General features: G+C 33.2%; 1 protein-coding gene and 1 long non-coding RNA gene across 4 annotated transcripts; one reads left to right on the top strand and one right to left on the bottom strand.

The window, feature by feature from the left end:
- Positions 1-1,982: 1,982 nt before the first annotated feature.
- LOC108450530 (uncharacterized) lies at positions 1,983-6,993 on the bottom strand. 3 transcript variants are annotated; one of them, XM_017748203.2, is made up of 7 exons: positions 6,188-6,993; positions 5,436-5,606; positions 4,705-4,939; positions 3,786-4,008; positions 3,529-3,686; positions 2,315-2,462; positions 1,983-2,233 (listed from the first exon to the last, which is right to left on the bottom strand). In XM_017748203.2, exons 1-5 carry the CDS (start codon positions 6,575-6,577, stop codon positions 3,542-3,544), a joined length of 1,164 nt encoding a protein of 387 aa, XP_017603692.1. In that variant the 5' UTR covers positions 6,578-6,993; the 3' UTR covers positions 1,983-2,233; positions 2,315-2,462; positions 3,529-3,541. The 3 variants fall into 3 exon arrangements, with proteins under 3 accessions (XP_017603692.1, XP_017603693.1, XP_017603691.1); XM_017748204.2 differs by having other exon boundaries at positions 2,326-2,462; positions 6,188-6,709; XM_017748202.2 differs by having other exon boundaries at positions 2,321-2,462; positions 6,188-6,709.
- A 33-nt stretch (positions 6,994-7,026) lies between these two features.
- LOC128293153 (uncharacterized) lies at positions 7,027-9,235 on the top strand. Its single transcript, XR_008283236.1, has 2 exons — positions 7,027-7,878; positions 8,932-9,235. It is a non-coding gene; the product is annotated as an uncharacterized LOC128293153 (long non-coding RNA).
- The last annotated feature ends 10,010 nt before the right edge of the window (positions 9,236-19,245 follow it).

Here is a 19,245-nt window from a genome sequence, read left to right on the forward strand (position 1 = left end):
CAAATGTCTAGTTGAGGACATTGTACACTAATCTAATTTTATTTAAATTTAAAACTTATAATCTCTAATTTTTATTTAGGAAACAGGTAGATAAATATTTAAAATTTGATTTGATTTTGATGGGAGATTTTATTTAGCACCTTCAGCTTAGACTTAATCAAAATACACAAGAGAAGTGATAGTATTTAACAAGCCTCCACTAATTTAATTTTATATTATTAAATACAATCAAATAACGTTAAAACTGTAACATAAAAATGATATAAAACAATTTTACTTGCAAACTATAATTTTTTTAAATCATTAATTATGTTAACTAATAAATGAATTTTTAATCTTAACTTTATTAAAATTTGACCTTATTTGATTTTTTAATAGTATAATGATTAAATTGATTTATGTACTTTTTTTTATTAAGTTTTTATCATATAAGACAGGGATAAATCTTAAAATTATACATAAATTTCAATTCAATGTGTAATAGTATACATGAACTTTCATTTGGTGCAATTATACACGGAAAACTCTAATTGTGTTCTAAATATATACTAAAACATTAATACTTTAATTTATTTTATATGGATAAATATAATTATTTATGCATGTAATATATAAACATAAAATAATGTTATATCAATAATTGTATTAACAATTTACAAGAATTAGATCAAATCAAAATTGAATGTATAAAATTACACAAAATTAAAGTACAATTGCACATTAAACCATAACTCATGTATAATTTTAATATTTATCTCTATAAATTATAGATTATAATAGAGGAAGGGAAAGAGTTTATAAACACAAAGATTCAACTTTCAAATTCATGCAAATCAATTTAAAGCGCAAACAAATTTATCACTAACTCAATGATGTAATTGACATATTTAATAATAAAAAAATTAATTTATTCTTATACATCCACCAAGTACTTTCACCCCAAAAAAATCTCTATAATATAGGTTTGGGGACTTAGTATAACTTAGGATCATGATCAATGATCGATTAAGACAACAATCTCTACAATATATACTTTCAGAGATTTGGTGTAAATAATGATCATATGATCAATTAAGACATTTGTTTGGACCAATATCATTTATGTAGCTAAATCAGTATTGATGGTATTTTTCTCATCTTAAATCATATCAAGTAATTTAAATTTTGTTCTAATTAATTTTTTTTTGTATTTCTATTGTTTCAATATATTTTGATTTGTTTCTATAAATACTAACTTATATCAGTCCGTGCTAGTTAATATAAGATTTTAATATTTTAAGCTAATTTTTAATTTTATATCTTTAACTGTTTTTATTTTTATAAGTACATCTTAAAATAAAATGTAATCATTTAATTGAATTATTAAATTTAAGTAATAATTTTAAATTTTATATTTATATATGTAATTAAGGTATATTTGCATATTTTTGTATATATGCAATTGAAGTATGTGAAAAATATTTGGTATACTATTAGTGAAATTTAAAAATTCCACAAGTAAGATTAAAATGATAGACAAGTGTATATGACGTATAGTAAGAAAATTAAAATATATATATATATATATATATATATATATATATATAAAAGAAATGAGACACATGACAAATTTATAACTTTACGAGTTAAAAGAATTTACTACCAATATACTAAATATTCATCCTTGAAATATATATATATATATATATATAATATTTTAAAAGATATCTATAAACCTAAAATTGTATACTAAAATACACAAATATTAATATGTATTAGCACCAGAACAAAAACAATACATCCACCATACCATACTAAAAAAGCTTGAGGTGAATCACCAAGCCGAATAGTGAACAAGATGTTAAAGTTGAAGAAAACCTAAAGCCTCAAATATCAACCTCGAAGTTTTATTTTATATATAATTTGTATTAGACTTTTTGGTGTATATAAAACTAAAACAAAAAAATAGCATCAATTCAAGGGGCATGCATAATTATAATAGCTTTTCATCTCATGCACAACTAGTTTAAATTTACAATTCTATAGGCAGTGCTATCTGTATAAACAATTTTATGTCACAACACAGATTCCAAAATTAACTAATTAACAATGAAATATTATGATTATTTTGAGTTTAAATTCCTTATCCCCTTGAATTACAAGTATTTGGAATTTACCCTACTCATGTTTCCGATCTTCAAATGAAACATTATCGACACTGCACAAGCCTGCATCGTTTAAGTTCCTAGTCTTCCTGCATTACAAGAATCAGATGGATGAATCTCTACTAGCAAAAAGATAAACAAGTTGATACTACATAAAAGGATGAGCATACCTATACCTTACATGCTAGTATTCAGTTCATTCTCAGTTCAAGCACAATGCTTCTCCAGCTCTCTCATTGAAGTATCACTGCCCCTTGAGCCGTTGTTTCATTTTTCACTCACCAAAATCTTACTTATTTCAATCTTGTTATTTCTCATCTACAGACATTACAACAAATTACATTTGGTTATTAAAAAATAAAAAAAAGAAACATGATAAGCTTCAGATTTCAGATTCTTAGTTTTATACTTCTATTTTCAATCTTTACTGATCTTCTGGTAAAAGCAGTGATTGTTTTCTTTTTGGAAGTATTTAAGGATTATTTAACTATCTCAGGCCAAAACAAGAACAGAAAAAGAAGCAAAGGTATGCAGATCAGCATTTTCTGGTCTCAGTATAAGCACATTAGATACAGGAAGCAACCATCAATAATTAGTTTTGAGAGAAAACAGAGCAGTTAAAGTAAATAAGTTGAATCATGAATTCATGATTCTGAAAAGGGGTGTAAATGGGATAATTGTACTTGTAAGCTATTTGAGTTCAATTCGGAAAAAACTCAAATTCAATTTGATCTTTGTTGAGCAGAGCTCAAACTCGAGCTATTGAGTGACCCGAGTTCGAGTATCTTATACTCAATTAGAGCTATTCAGGAGCCTAATCAAACTTTTTATTCATAATATTATTTAATATTAAATTACTACTTTACCCTTAAAATATATAAACTTAAACCCAAACCCTAAATTTTGTTTTCTAATTTCTTCCCTTCAGCCCTTCTTCTCTCCCTTGTGTCTCACCGTAAAATCACTTCTTCCTTTCTCTTCTTTTTTATTTTTTTTATTACTACATCAGCTTTTAAAAATTCATTATATAAATAAATAAAAAAGAATGCATACAAAATGAGCACGAGAATGTAAATAGCATGCACGAGGCTAATTGAGCCAAGCTTGAAAAGTTTGATGTTTTTTGAGCTGAGCTCAGCTTAAATGATTGTGTCCAATCGATCTTGAGCTGAGTTTTGAGCAGCCAGTCTCAAATCAAGCTCGAGCTCGAGTTTCTTACTATTCAAGCTCAGCCTGACTCTATTAAAGACCTAATTCAGGAGACACCAAAAGTAATCTTGAAAATTAGAAACTGCCAAGAATGTATGCTATGCAATACAGCAGACACCAAGTATTTAATTTCCAGATTAGTCTTTTATGTAATCATGTAAAATTGGAACCTTACCAGCACTTGGGGCTTAACCATTTGAGAAATTAGATCTACTTTCACGAGTAGATTTATTAGTTTCTTCCAACAGTCTAAAGAAGTTAGATAAAACATTTGCATCGTTACTTGTGTCCCTTTCAAGCAACCATTCTTCTTGAAGATGAACATCAACGTCCCTGTAGAATAAATAGGGAAACTTTGGAAATCAAGAACAATATATAATTAAGGAACAAAACCATAGGGAGACTTTGACCATAAGGAAGGAAATATGTTACCTCCTCAGGGCTAGAACTTCATAATTTCTCCGCAGATAATCAGCGTACTTTGTGAGGGCCTCTTGTGCATACTGTCTGCCAACAGTTCTCACTGATGCTGCATTTAGTAAGTTTTCCAGTGAACCATGCTTTTTTAAAAGCTTTAAGGCAGTTCTCCGACCAAAACCAGGAACCAAATGTTGAATCCCAGGAACACCATCAACCTCGTCACCCATGATGCATCCTACAAAATTACTTAAGGATTACTTATGCACATCATCCTAAAGGTGGTCTAGAACACTAGGGAAGAAATGAGGATACGCAAAGTCAAGGAACATTCATTTACTGAAAACCAAAAATATGTATTGGAGAGCAGTATATTCTTCTTATCACACAGGTCACTAGCAGAATATCCCTTCGGACCTTTCTTTCTGGAATCATAAGAATATGATCTAAGTACTACCTTTTTTACTTTTATATAATGGAACTTTCATGTTAAGGTTCAACTCTCAAAAAATGTATTTACTATAAAACTTAAAAGTCATGGAGGAAAACCAACATAAACCAATCCCCTATGTATTATAACCAGCTGGTTTAACTTGATCGGGATTGATTCTTCCTCTCAAAGTTGTTATGGAACAGGTACCGTGTCATGCCATACTCCACCCCATTATTTCTCCAAAAGAATGCAACAAAAGTAATCCTAGTAAATACATTTCAAACATTAAGTGGGTAGTTTCAGGTTATTTATCTTACTGGACCAGGTACTGCATGCCTAAAATAACACTACCAAAATATTTTACAGTAGTACAGAGTAGCCAAAAAGCTATAGCATCGAACATAATTTATCAACATGCATACAAATATGTTTAAAATTATATCAACGGTTTAATAATTGCAGTCTTGCTATCACCAAAAAAAAATTGGTATGAAAACTTACTAAGGCTCAAGTCAGACTGTGGATCACAATTATATTGAGCCATGTAGTGCTTCAGAGTATAAAAGGACCACCGCTTCAACTCCACCAAAGGCATAACAATTTGAACATTTTCAGAAATCAGCTGCTTAAAATCCTTATCAGGAGAAGCAATAACCACGTGATATCCTCTTTCTAAAACTTGTTCCACCAGTGTGGCCACAACATCATCTGCTTCATTTCCTTCAACTTTTAGGACCTGAATGAGTTAGCTTATTAGATGAAACCAATAGAACAAAAAGGATAGATCAACCAAAAATTTAGTATCAACAAACCATCTGCATAATGTCCTCGGAACAACTATGACATTGAGGAATATGGTGGCATGTGGATTGAAGTCATAAGATGCAATGTTCTTCCCAACAAATAGGTATAATTTCTTCTAAAATAGATATGTTTGAAATCTTAACAATTATTTGAATTAAGCTAGTTGCCAGTCTCTTTAGCCATCTGGTAAATGAAACCAATCATCGTTGTTGTCCTGAAGTAAATTTAATGCAAGGACAAGTTGATTTGGCAATTTGCATAAAATTGGTTTATATATAACCTAAACAGATTATGCTGGATACCAAAACACCACAATCATAATCGAGAGCATTCTTCCATAAATTTGTAAACCATATTACTTTTATAATCTAAGCTTATTATCGTTTCCATTTCTCAGAATGAAAATAAAACTACAGAGATTCACTTACTGGCACATTGCATTTTCTAAGAACATCCATGATGAGCTGCTGTGATCTCCCAACTTGACCCCTGACATATTTTTTTGAAATTGTTGATTGTGGAAAGAATTTCCTCCTATGCGCTTTATATGAAGGTAATAACCGTCTCCGCAGCTCATTACAGTTGTTACCATCAAAAACCTGCAACAAAAAGAGAGAAAAGAAAAAGAAGAAGAAAGGTCTAACATCAACCATGTTGCTGCATCTACAAACATAAGATTGAAGTTTGCTTTTACTTTTTCTACATCCTTTTTACATTTAATCGTTCATTCTTCAAAAATTGCTGAAAGGTAAAGCAAATTATAAATCGCAAAAGCAGCAACATCATATTTATTAAAACTGAGCAGTTAAGGATATCGTAACACATATTCAAACATAATTTGATCATATAAAATTAAAAGCTCGCATTTTTCCATTGACATAATTGATATTTTAACTTTCAATTCTTCAAAAACATAAATAATTTTCTTTACATCCAAACAAACTTTTCGATTTTACTTGGAAACAAAAGACAAGCAGCATTCACCGAACCGCAATCTAGGTGAACAATTTTAAAATTTCGCGAGCAATATTTGATTCTCCATACAACTAATTATTTTAAATGAGCAAAAGCGACTGTATGAAAGCAAGATAAATTAAATGAAGCATTAAACACTAAAATTATTCACCAGATGCTTACTAAACTATTATGGGATAACAAAATGAAGAGATAAAAATCTTACGGCAATAACAGGGTCGGTGAGGCAGACTTGAGAGAAGAAAAGAGAAACCCAGTGACCAAAAGATTGTAAGCTTGGTTTATTTCCAGCATAACAAAGCGGATTAACGTCCAAAAAGAATACCCTTTTCTTGCCTTTGCCCTCTTTTTTATATTTTTCCAGACATTCTCCTTCTCGCAAAACTTGCCCACCAACTGTTTGATTAAAAGACCCAAAAACTGAGGACGAACAAGAAGAAGCAGCAACGGCGGTTCTAATCTTCCATGCTTTGGTGCTTGTTGGGACAACTTTGGTTGTCTTGTTTCTGGATTTCCCATTTGAAATTGAATGAAATGAGTTTGGGGTCAGACAAGGTGCGTGAGAAATCCAGGCTGCCACTGTAACTTCGACCATTTTGCTTATCTCCTCCCTATCACATTGGAAACTTCATTTTTTATTCAGTTCTTTTTAACAACAGAAATGATTAAATACGAAAATGGACATGTAGTATATAATTTTAATATTTTATATTTTTATCTATGAATATTTTATCAATTTCATTCGAAATTATAAAATTATCTCTGGTTAAATTGATGTAAAATATTTTTTTGATTATTTTAAATTTATAGTTTATATTGTTTTTATTGTGTTAAAAATAAAAATAAAGAAAGAAATAATAATAAATTAACTTCTAAACTACAAACATTATAAGTTGATAATATTATTTAAATGCATAATTAGTAGTTCATTATATGATAGCTACAACATTGGATGAGGCTGACGGAGAGAAAGGGAGAAACGATTGTTTATTCATTTTGACGAGAGTAAAGAGAAAGAAAAATATCTTACAAAATAAAATCAGTTATCTATGTTTTAGAAATTGTTTTCATGTAGGAATTTATTTTTTACCAAACAAACATAATAAATTAATGAAAACATTTTCATTTACTGCCAAGCAAAATTACCCTCTGATTTTTTTTTCTTTCTAATTTTGTTTAGTGATTGAAACAAATAGAATTTTATTATAGAAATTTCGCAAGTAAGAGATGAAAGATTCAAAAACAAATTATTAAGATGACAAAAGTCACATCCGACTTAGTAGAAAGCACAACCAACCTATTGGAAAAGGTCACAGAAGACTTAACAAGAGGCTAGAAAAGGCCAACAAAAATCGACAAAGACTATAAGAAACATGACTAAAACTGACAAAGCTTCAACCTTGCCCCGATCAACAAAAACCAACAATATAATCTTCATCATCACCACCAAGGATAGCCGAGAGAGGAAGAGCTTTCATTTGAGATTGTAGCATCGTATGAGATTGAAGACCACCCAATCATGAAGACCTTCAGGCAGGGTCATACACCTTAGAACTCCTTTGTGAACTCTAAGCACTAGGGGTAGCGGAAATCACCCAATAAAAGGCCAAGCACTCACATCTGGAAGAGCCTCATCCCTTTAAAAAGAGAGACGGGAAGATCACCTTCGACCTAAGAAAGATGTTGATGTAACCAGACTTTGGCACCATCGTAGTGCAACCCCCAAAAGATCCTAAAGAAAAACACCAGCATACACACATAATAAAAACTTAAAAGCATATCAAAAAAGGAGAAAGTGAAAGAAAAGGGCGAGAGGGGAGCACATGATGATTAGAGCAAAGCTAGCCGTGTGATTAGGGAAGCAGCAACTGCAAGACAAGTGGAAGCGGTGGAAGGGTAATACTTTGCTTAATTTATATAATTTTTTATTCATTTTAATTATTTCTTAATATGAATTCTACTGATTTTAGCATTTTATTGGTAATTTTCTATGCAAGTATAATTTATTGCCCAGTGCATTGGAAACAAATGAAGCTGTGAATTAAAATGAAGATTTTAAGATTCTTGGTCATTAAAATTATTTTAGTTAGTATTTTTATTTACAAAATATTTGTTTAAGGCTTTAATTGAGAATTAAATTTATCTTAAAGCACAAAAGAGCCTATATATTTTAATTTGGGTTTATTAATTTTTAAATTATTCTAGTTTAGAAAATAAGATTTAGTTGTCTTATAACATCATTTAGCATAAAAAATGAGAATAACCTCTTGATTCGGTGTTAGATGATATATAATTAGTGAGCCGGTACGGTCAGTAATTATTGTGTTTAGTCTATTAAAGAATAAATTGACGTAACCAATTAAATGAATGGTTGGATCCGTCAAGCGAGTTAACGGTCAAGTTTAGACAACTCACTCAGTTGAGGTTGTTGATTTAAGTCGGGTCCTTCTAATTCGCAAGGCTGATAAGGAATTAAATCGTGGAAGCTGATTTCAAGGTTATTTACTTAGGAAGCATTAGTTGTCGAGTTGTTCTCGCAAGTAATTTACAATCAAAAGAGTTAGTGGTTTGAGGTTATTCCTAGATCATTATAATTGACTAAATTGTTGGATGAAAAAATCTATTGTCCAGAATTTGTTTGAAGTTGAAATTAAATTCGTGTTTGAAGTTGGAACTTTGTTATATAAGTTTATTCAATTTCAATTTTGCTTCTTTACTTTTACAATGTTCAATTAATTTTTATATTTATCTTTATTTAAATTTTAATTATTTATTTTATAATTATATTTAATTTCTCTTTTATTTTGCAGATTCGCATAAATTCTTGGTTATAAAAATAATAAAATTAATCAATCTTTATAGGATCGATACTATTCATCATATTATAAATTTAATTAAATTTTGTTTTAAGTATAAAATTTATTTTTGATTGATTCCACACCATTGAAGGGTGGGAGAAGCGGAGGAAGACGAAAGAGTAGAAGCAAAAGAATGGAAAAAGAGAAAGGACAGCCGGGTTGAAACAGGAGTCGGAGAAAAAGTGAGGACTTGGGGAAGAGAAAGTCAAGGATTGGGAGGCCGACAGTCAACCCTAAGGCTACCGCATGGCATTAATGTTAAACAGTTCTCCTCCAAATACCAAAATGAAAGAGAAAGGTATCTATAGGAACCTCTTTTTTTTATTATTGGAAAAGAAACGTTTATTTTGTCACACATTTTGCCCTTCTTTTATAATAACCTTAAATTTATACCAGAGTACACTCTCTAACTAATAAACAAATGCCACGTGCATTTTAAATTAAATAAAAAACTTATTGCATTAATTAAAAAAATTAATAAACCTTAGCATGATGAAAACAAAAGAAAATCAACAAATTTCTTCATGTTCATGGTCATCACCCTCACTTCAACTTCCACTTCTCACCATATGAAGAAATCCAGTGTTCCACCCCAAAATACATGTTCATCTGAAGAAACTTCTTCAAATATGTCGAGATTCAACTTAATAAGAAATAAGTGATTTGCCAAGTTAACAAGAAGAGTGAGAAAAACTCAAAAGGTTGAATCTTTTATTATTATTATTTTATAGTAATTTTAACCTTTAAACCGAAAGATAATTCATATGTATATATATATATATATATATGTTTAAATACACTTAAATTCCTTTTCATAGTTGAACTAACTCTGTACTATCCTTTTCATAAATTTGATTTATTTATCATTTAAGAAGATGATTTTTTCAATTTTGCTTTTTATTTTGTGATTTTGTTATATTAGAAATCGTAACTCTTTATCAAATTTTGAAACTGCATAAAATATTTCACTCAATTGTTTTGCTTTGGTTAGAGTTTTGCTTTAATTAATCATAGTAAAAATCAAACGAATTAATCTTTAATACATTTATATTACATTTAGTTAATGATACGAAGAAAAATTTATTTAACACACATATATTTTAAAACACCTAAACATAAAATAAAGAATAATTAACGCCCATTTAAACATAAAATTATAAATATGAGTAAAAATTTTTATAAAAATAAGAGCTCTTCAAAATAAATAAAAACTTTTCCTTTTTGCCACAAACAAAGTTGTGTGAGTGGCTAAAAAAATACCAAATATATTTAATTTATAACTAATCAAAAACTAAAACATGTGGAAAAACAATATACTCCAACCAAACAAAGCATTACACTAACAAACTTTTTTTTTATTCATCGTCTATTCACTTTTAATATGATTTATGTCATGCAAAGAAAGATCTTATATTTGACATCCCTATTCAAAACTCATTTCTGTGATGAATCAAAGCATGACAATTTTGATTTGGTATGGTAAGTCAAAGGACTGGTTTTACGCTGTTGTCACATAAGATTATTGTTATAGGTCAATTTTGGGCCGTTTATAAACTACTCGGGCCCAAATACATTACAATTAAACCTAACTACTCATTTATAGCCCAATCCCTAAACCCACAAACCCAACATGACCTATTTACACTAAAATCCAAATACCCAAAGCTCGTCAAACCCAAATATCACCAGCCCAATACCCGATTAAACTAAAGTAACCCAACATAAAAAAAAAAACACAAAAAATAAAAATAAGAAACCCTAGCCCCATACTCGCCACATGACGCCTCTGCAAAGACCATACCTGGCGCGCCCACCCTCCATGCCACCATGTCGGCCACCATTCCCACACACAGTAAGGAGAAAGGACAGAAAGCAATAGAAAATAAAATTGTAAGGCTATAAGAGCCATGAAATCAAATGAAAAGGGAGTCCCTTTTCCTTTCCTATTTTCGGCAGTCTAAAAATAAAGAAACAGAGAATTCACACATTAGTTTTTAAGAACAACAATAGATCAGCATTGGATATTGTTCAAATCAAAACCCAGATCAAGGAAAAAGGTGAAAAACCTATTTTCTTTCCTATTACCGAATCGTTTTTTTCTTCTTTTCGTTGGCTTTTCTTTTTTCTTTTTTTTTTTATACTCTGATACACTCAAATATATATATATACAATATTAAAAAATATAAAAAAAACAAAAAAAAATCTAAAATTTTACCTCCTCCGGCCACCGTGCACGGTGGCAGTCTGCCTATCGAGTGAAGGCCGGTGGCGGACCGGTGACCCCTACGGAACCCTCTCTCCTTTCTCCCCTCTCTCTTTTCTCCCTTCTCTTTTTTCTTTTTTTCTTCTGCTGTTGTAAAATGATTTTTTTTCAAAAAAACTTATCTTTTATAGGGGACCAAAACGCACCGTTTTGGTCCCCCCCATTAAACCAAAAATGACGTCGTTTTAGCCCCGGGTCGGGTCGACCCGACCCGCTCCAGGTTAGGATCCGCGTGTTTTTGAATGGAAGGACAATTTACGTATTTGGCCCTTCCGCTTTTTCAAACCTTTGCAATTAAGTCTTTTGTCTTTTTAATTCGGCCCTGGGATTTTTCATGCTTTTCAATTTGGCCCCCATCGATACGCAGCGCTTTAATAAATGGAATATTCCGCTCTTGGTCCCTCTAAGTCACATGCGGGTTACAATTCGGCCCCGTGGCTTATTTTATTTCAAATTTCGCCCCTAAAATTTTGTTTGGTGCTCAATTTAGTCCTTTTGTTAGTTTATTGTTTATTTTCAAATTATTTTGTTATTATTTCCTATTATGTATTATTATTAATTATAATCTATATAGTACATGTATAGTATAGTATCTTTTACATATGTATATGTACTTAGTATACTTGGGTCTTATATTATATATATATTTTATATGTCATATATACTTTAAATATTATATTTTATATGTATCATATTTTTTAATGTTGTATTATTATATTTTAATATTATATTATATATATATTTTCATATTATATTATTTACATATATTTTCTAATATATATATTTTTATATATTATCATGTATACATTTTGATATTACTAGTTATATATTATTTATATATTTCCATGTATATATTTTATATTGTCCTATGTACATATTTATGTGGTGTTATTAATATTTTTATGTCATTAGTATTTCTAATATGTATGGTATATGTTCATTGTTATATATTATGTATATATATATACTTTCAATATTATTAGTTATTTTTTTATATATACTATTCTACGTCGTATTTCCACATTATCTTATGTATATATTCTTAAATACTATTATATGTATATATATATTTTAATACCATATTATGTATATATAGTAGTGTCCATTATTTCATTTAAATATTTTGTATTATTTATTTCTTTTTGTGTTATTATATTAGTATATATATTGGTGTATATTTCTTATGTCCATACATTTTTCAATATTTATTTTATATAAGTATATGTATATATTATGCATATATATTTTAACATTACAAATTATGTTTTTACTATCTTAAGTATTATTTCAAATACTATATATGGTATATCTCTAGCATTATCACTATCTACATACATGTGTTTTATGTAATTTACTCTAAATGTCATTTTTTTACATATGCGTATTCATTGTGTTCTCGTATTTGATACTATAACTACATTTAATCTTGCATGCATAGTTAGTGTTTGTTAATTTTATTGTCATGTTCATTATTTACTTCTATGTATTTCTGTCTTTTATTTTTTATTTCATATCCATTTGCTTTACATCTAAAACGAAAATCTTTTTCTAATTTATTTCAATAAACAAGGCAATATACCGATTTAACATTAAGTCGTCGATTTCATCGCTATGTTGGATGAATATCAATCAACTCGGATTAAAACGGTATGTCCTTCTCAAAAATAAAAAACATTGAAAATTCTTGTGTTTCAACTGGATCACGGCTAAACCTTACATTGAACTCGTATTTTTGAAGGTCAAGACAACACACGTTTTAAAAGATACCAATTTTGGTCGTCGCGAGGGTGCTAATACTTTCCTCGCGCGTAACCGACTCCCGAACACTACTTTACTCTGATTTTCGCGTAGACCCACATTTGGCCTTCACTTTTGTTCGAGGATAAATTTTCTTTTCAAAAAAGATGATTTATTAGGTGTCCGATCACACCTAGAAAAAGGATCGGTGGCGACTTCCTTTTTAAATAAAATCGAAAATCGGTTTTTAAATTTTCAAATAATCACCATAATTAGCGACCAAGCTAAAATTTTTACGTCGCTACAGCTGGCGACTCCGCTGGGGACCCTTTTTGAGAGTCGAGTCGAGTCAAGTTGAGCATGTGTTGTTAAAATTTGCAAAAATTCCTTGTTCAAAAACATATTTAGTCGTGATCCTCAAAATTTTAAATTTCGAAGAATCATTTGTATCGTGTTGTAAATATTTTCCTAACTTGTTTATCATCCGTTTTTCAGCTCTAAGTTTTGAGGATTTTAGTTTTTAGTTTTAAATAAAGAGAAAATGTTTGCAAGTTTCTCCCCACACACCGTGCACATGCATTTTTGTTGCATAACATGAGCTCTATACCCGGGCTCCGTCCCTGTTAAGTGAAAGTAAACGCTACGCCTTCGTGAGTTAACTCGTACCTCCGCACAGGCTAGTGAATACTTTCGGGTTACATATGACTTATGCTTTCGTGAGTTAACTCGTTCTTCCGCATAGGCATAAGTAAATGTAATCCCTCGAATTGATCTCGTAAGCCTATGATGGGCCATGACCAAGGCTCTATACTAATCTTAGTAGATGACAGTACAGACGATTCGAGTACCCATCTAGAACTAAAACCGCATATAGTGAACCATACGAGCCATCCAACTAGAGCCGTGCCAAACCTCCATCCGTTTACTAGTCACCGAAATAAATACACGGGAAAAACACATTTTACCTTCTGTTTCTTTTACATTTACGCTTTCTATGCAAGGGAATCGAGTCCATTAGACCAAGTAGCTTAATTTATTAGATTGTCTATAGTTTTTCTCTGTTCATATGTGTTGTGCTAACCAAGTTTGTTTATTTTTATTCTTATTTTACATAATGCATTATAGGCATCATATTAGGAAGGTGTTGACTAGAGATCGATTGCTAAAAAACGGGTTTCTAATGGAAGAGTCAATTATACAAACAATTGAGAGGAATGCCGCGGTTCAAGACTGGTCTCTAAAGACTCAGAAAGAAAGAGGGGATAGTCTAGTGGAGGGATGTATTGCCAATTTGCCCGAGCACGTAACTGTAAATGTTCGCTAGAATAACCTTGAAGATTTAGTTCGGGTTTGGAATCAGTGGGACTCGGATACTAAAGGTATCTTCACCGAGAGATATGGAAACATAGCCAACTTGATTGCTGTCAACATAGACGTACGATTGATCCAAGCCATGGTCAGATTTTGGGATCCGGCTTATGCATGTTTTATCTTCAACCAAGAAGATTTGACTCCGACTATGGAGGAGTACGCTGCTTTGCTCCGTGTCGATAATGTACAACCCTATAAGATATATGTGAAGGAGCCTAAGCCAATGACCTTCAAGAAAAAGTTAGTAAGATTGACAGACATGACTGACACGTGGGTCGAAAAACAGATAAAGAAGAAGAATGAAACCATTTGCATCCCATGGTCTTCCCTACGAGACTTGGTTCTGAACCATCCCGACATGTTAAAAAGGGTAAATCTATTCGCTCTGGCCATTTACGATTTGATCATCTTCCCGAAGGTCCTTGGACACATAGAAGTTGTGGTGGTAGATTTCTTCGAAAGATTAAAACAAGGAATCAACCCCGTCCCAACTATCCTGGCCGAAACCTTCAGATCACTAAGTAGCTGTAGGAAGAAAGGGGAAGGTCGTTTTATCGGATGCGCGCAGTTACTCAATGTTTGGATTCTGAGCCACTTCTGGAAAGTAGAGCGCACACAATTCCATATGTTTTTTAAAACATCTCCCTGTTAGAAGCTTATCTAAAGAAATAATAGCCGAAGGAGGTCACCGAACAACACTGGGTCTCAGTCTTTCAGAATCTTTGTACCGATGACGTAACTTGGAGAGCCTCGTGGATACGCCCGTCAGTTCTGCTATACAAGGTCAGAGATCAAGATTGGGTGTCACTACTCGGGTTATGAGGAGGAGTTGGATATGCTCCATTAATGGTCCAAAGGTAATTTTCTTCATGACAATTCGTACCCGCCACTGGAGGATTAACACAATCAGAGTTTGCTTTTGCGGGTGAAGGATATATGAAGAGGGTCCGAGATACTGCAAAGTCTTGGAAGAGAATTCATCACATGGAATTAGCTCTATATGCTGATACCCTCACCCAAGATTACGACATATGGAGAAAGCAACGGGTGAACACCCAACAAATCTCGTCGATAAATTACACTGTCCAGAATCCTTTCTCGACAGAAGTGCCATCCGAGCTAGAAATAACAAGACAGGAATTTGAGCGCGAAAAGGTTAAAATGTTGCGGGACATTAGTATTCTTCAAGAAAAAAATTACCAGTTGAAGATCGATGTCTAGATCAAAAGGTCTAAAACCGAGAAAGTACAAAAAGAAGTTGAAGTCGTAAGAAATGACTTAAGGGACCTTCATCTGGAAAATAAAAAGTTAAGAGTCACTATCAAGAATAGTGGGTTGGGTAAGTTGTCAACAGAATGGAGAGAAGAATTAAACAATGCTAAAGGCGGGATGGAATTTTCGAAAAAGAGGGCAGAGAAGGAGGAGGAAAAGGCTGTGCGGGTTATGATAGAATTGAGAAAGAAAAGTGCTGAACACGAAGCTATGTCTACCAAATGGACAACCAGTCAATCTGAACGTCAAAGCTTAAGAGAAAGAGTACGGGATCTAGAAGATGCATTGCGAGCTCGTCAGCAACAATTGGATACTCTCTTAAAAGCCTTGGAAGAAAAGAATGATCAATATGATAGAGACACTCACGCTTATAAAACGGACCTCTAAGAAAGAGAAATGCAACTTGGCTTCTTGATCAACAAAATCTGTGAAGCGGCTGTGCACATAGTACAACTATCAGATGAAGCATAAGATCTCAGTTGCCAATTCTCGCCGAACCAACAATCGAACATATCGGAGTTCTTAGAGCGAGTAAAGAAATATAACGATATAGCTAGGAAATTTGTGTAATGGCCAAATCAAAAATGGCGAAATGTTTTGTAATAAACTCTTTTGATGAATGAAATGCCTAATAGGGACTATCTCGATATCAACACCAATTTCTCGCATTTCTTTCATGACTGACATTCATTCAATATTTATTCATTCATTCATTGCATATACATATCCCATAATCATTCGCTAAGGTTAGAATCATATAATTCGCAGTTGCAACACTTCAAATCTGGAACCACGCCATTCGTATAAAACGCGTCGACAAGCTAGAGCAATGGAGGCTGAGTTCAATGAAAGAATCGAAAGGATGGAAAGAGTCTAGAAAGAATTACAAGAATAACTGGCTAAGTCACAACAAGAAACGAGGGATTTGATAGTAAGATCTTAAGAGGAATCACTTGAACAAAAGGATCAAATGGCTAGAATGATGGAGATGATGTCAGTTTTGGTCAAAGGAAAAAGACCCATGCAGAACCCCGACAGTATGGAACCTCAATCAAGAATTAATCATGACCAGGATCCACTCTATCCCCCAAGATTCACTCCACCACATGCCCACGTAGTACAAAGAGGGTATACTCAAGGGGAATCCACAGGCTTGGAACAACGACCTATGCCATTTGCTCATCTAGGGCAAGGAACATTTATGTCAAATCCCGGAGCAACCCCTGGCAATCTTGTAATTCCAGATTTAGATGATCTAGTCGAAATAGCCAAGTTGAAAATAGATGATCACGAGGCTCAAGAGAAGTATATGAGTTTGGAAGAAAGACTCAAGGCAATAGAATGCACTGAAGCCTTCTCGGTATTAGGTGCTAAAGAACTCAGTTTGGTACCTGATCTAATTCTGCCTCCGAAGTTCAAGGTGCCTGACTTTGAAAAATACGATGGGACAAGATGTCCAAAAGTACATCTTGTCATGTTTTGCCCAAAAATGACCGGTTACGTGAACGAAGATAAGCTACTTGTACATTATTTTTAAGATAGTCTGGTAGGATCAGCTCTTTAGTGGTACAACCAGCTCAGTAAGGAAAAGATCCGATTCTGGAAAGACTTGGCGTTGGTATTCTGTGAGCAGTACAAGCATGTATCAGATATGGTGCCTGATAGGATTACTTTACAAATGATGGAAAAAAAGCCGTCAGAAACTTTTAGACAGTATGCGCAGAGATGAAGGGACGTCTTAGCCCAAGTGGAACCCCCACGTATGAAAATGGAGATAATCGTCTTTTTATCAACACCTTAAATACGTTGTTTTATGACAAACTAGTGGGAAGCGCCACGAAGGACTTCGCGGATATTGTAATATCCGGTGAGCTTATAGAGAACGCCGTCAAGAGCGATAGAATGGAAGGTCAAGAAAGTTCAAGAAGGGTAGTACCCATAAAGAAGAAAGAACCAGAAGCCCACATGGTGGGAATGAGAAGCCGTTATACCCCTAATCCATATCCAAACCAACCCCGACCTCGAAATTATCCACCTCCGGATTTCTATTATCCTCCTCAAACCCCTTACTACCAAACACCGCCTCCTCACTCTTCTTACCCCGTTTACGCCTCAAGTAACCTGAGCCCAGCCACTATATTCCCACAAAATAAAATACCCGCCCAAGGTCAACCCAAAAACGAGCAGAGGCCAGCAAAACCCAATTCCGAAAGACCACAATTTACCCCTATTCCTATGTCATATGGAGAACTGTACCCAAAACTTTTGGAGAAGTAATTGATATCCCCGCATTATATGGCACCCTTGAGGCCCCTATACCTAAAATGGTACGACCCAAACGCTAGTTGTATGTACCACGCCGGGAACCAGGGACACTCTATGAAAAACTACATTACCTTCAAAAGGAGAGTTCAAAGACTCATCGATGCGGGTATTTTGCGATTTAATGGTACTAGCGATACAACCGGGAACCCATTCCCTAACCATACCAAAGGAAATGTGAGCACAATGGGGAAAGAAGATGAAAGGCAAGTCAGAAGATGTGTTTCAGAAATAAGAACGCCTCTGCAGAAAATCTGGGAGGCACTGGTTAAGAAGGGATTGTTCTGTCGCCCCGACGATAATCTCAGAAAAGAATGTCAAATTTTTTGTGATTTTCATGGAATTGTAGGGCACGACATTCAATCATGTGAGGAATTTAAAAGGTTACTGTAAGACCGGATAGATAATAAGGAGATTGAGATCATTAATGAAGGAGAGGCCAATGAGAGAGAAGTATGTGCCGCTGACAATCAATCGTCAAGTTTTTCGTATAGCGCCGATCGACCATTCGTAATTTATTACGATGCAAGGAAAGAACCGGTGAAACCAAAAATATTAATTGAAGTACCGTCTCCTTTCCCTTACAAGGACAATAAAGCAGTACCATGGAAATATGACGTTAATATTGTCAGACCTGAAGATGAAAAACCCAAAGCCATGACTGGAAGCGTCGGGGAAGTAGGTCATTTCACTCGTAGTGAAAGATGTTATTCGAAGGAGGTGAAGAAGAACTGTGACTTGAAACAGAAAGGAAAAGCACCGATGCACGTGACCGAAGATGAGCATGAAACTGTGCCTGAACAAGAAACTAAAAAGCTTGTGGACGAGGAAGAAGCACAGGAATTCTTAAATTTTATCAAGCAGAGTGAGTACAACGTGGTAGAACAATTGAGTAAGCAGCCAGTGCGAATCTCGGTATTATCTCTGCTGTTGAATTCAGAACCACACCGGAACGCTCTGCTGAAAGTGTTAAATCAAGCTTATGTGGCAAACAATGTATCCGTTGAAAAACTGGATAGATGGATGAACAACTTGAATGCGGATAATTTCATTTCTTTTAGTGATGATGAAATACCGCCCAATGGTAGAGGCTCAGTGAAAGCATTGCATATCACAACCCGTTGTAAGGGTTATATAATACCAAACGTGCTCATCGATAATGGATCGACACTCAATGTCATGCCTTTGGCCACACTTTCTAGGATTCCGATGGATTTGTCCTATCTAAGGCCCTGCCATTCTACAGTAAGAGCATTCAATGAAACAAGACGAGAAGTTATGGGAAAAATCGAGATCTCTCTAGAAGTGGGTCCCTACATATACGATGTTGAGTTTCAAGTCATGGACATTACACCATCATACAATTGTCTCTTGGGAAGACCTTGGATCCATTCTGTTGGAGCAGTCCCATCATCTCTCCATCAAAAGGTGAAATTTATC

Source organism: Gossypium arboreum, chromosome 5 (genome assembly GCF_025698485.1).
Source record: "Gossypium arboreum isolate Shixiya-1 chromosome 5, ASM2569848v2, whole genome shotgun sequence".
NCBI lineage: Eukaryota > Viridiplantae > Streptophyta > Magnoliopsida > Malvales > Malvaceae > Gossypium > Gossypium arboreum.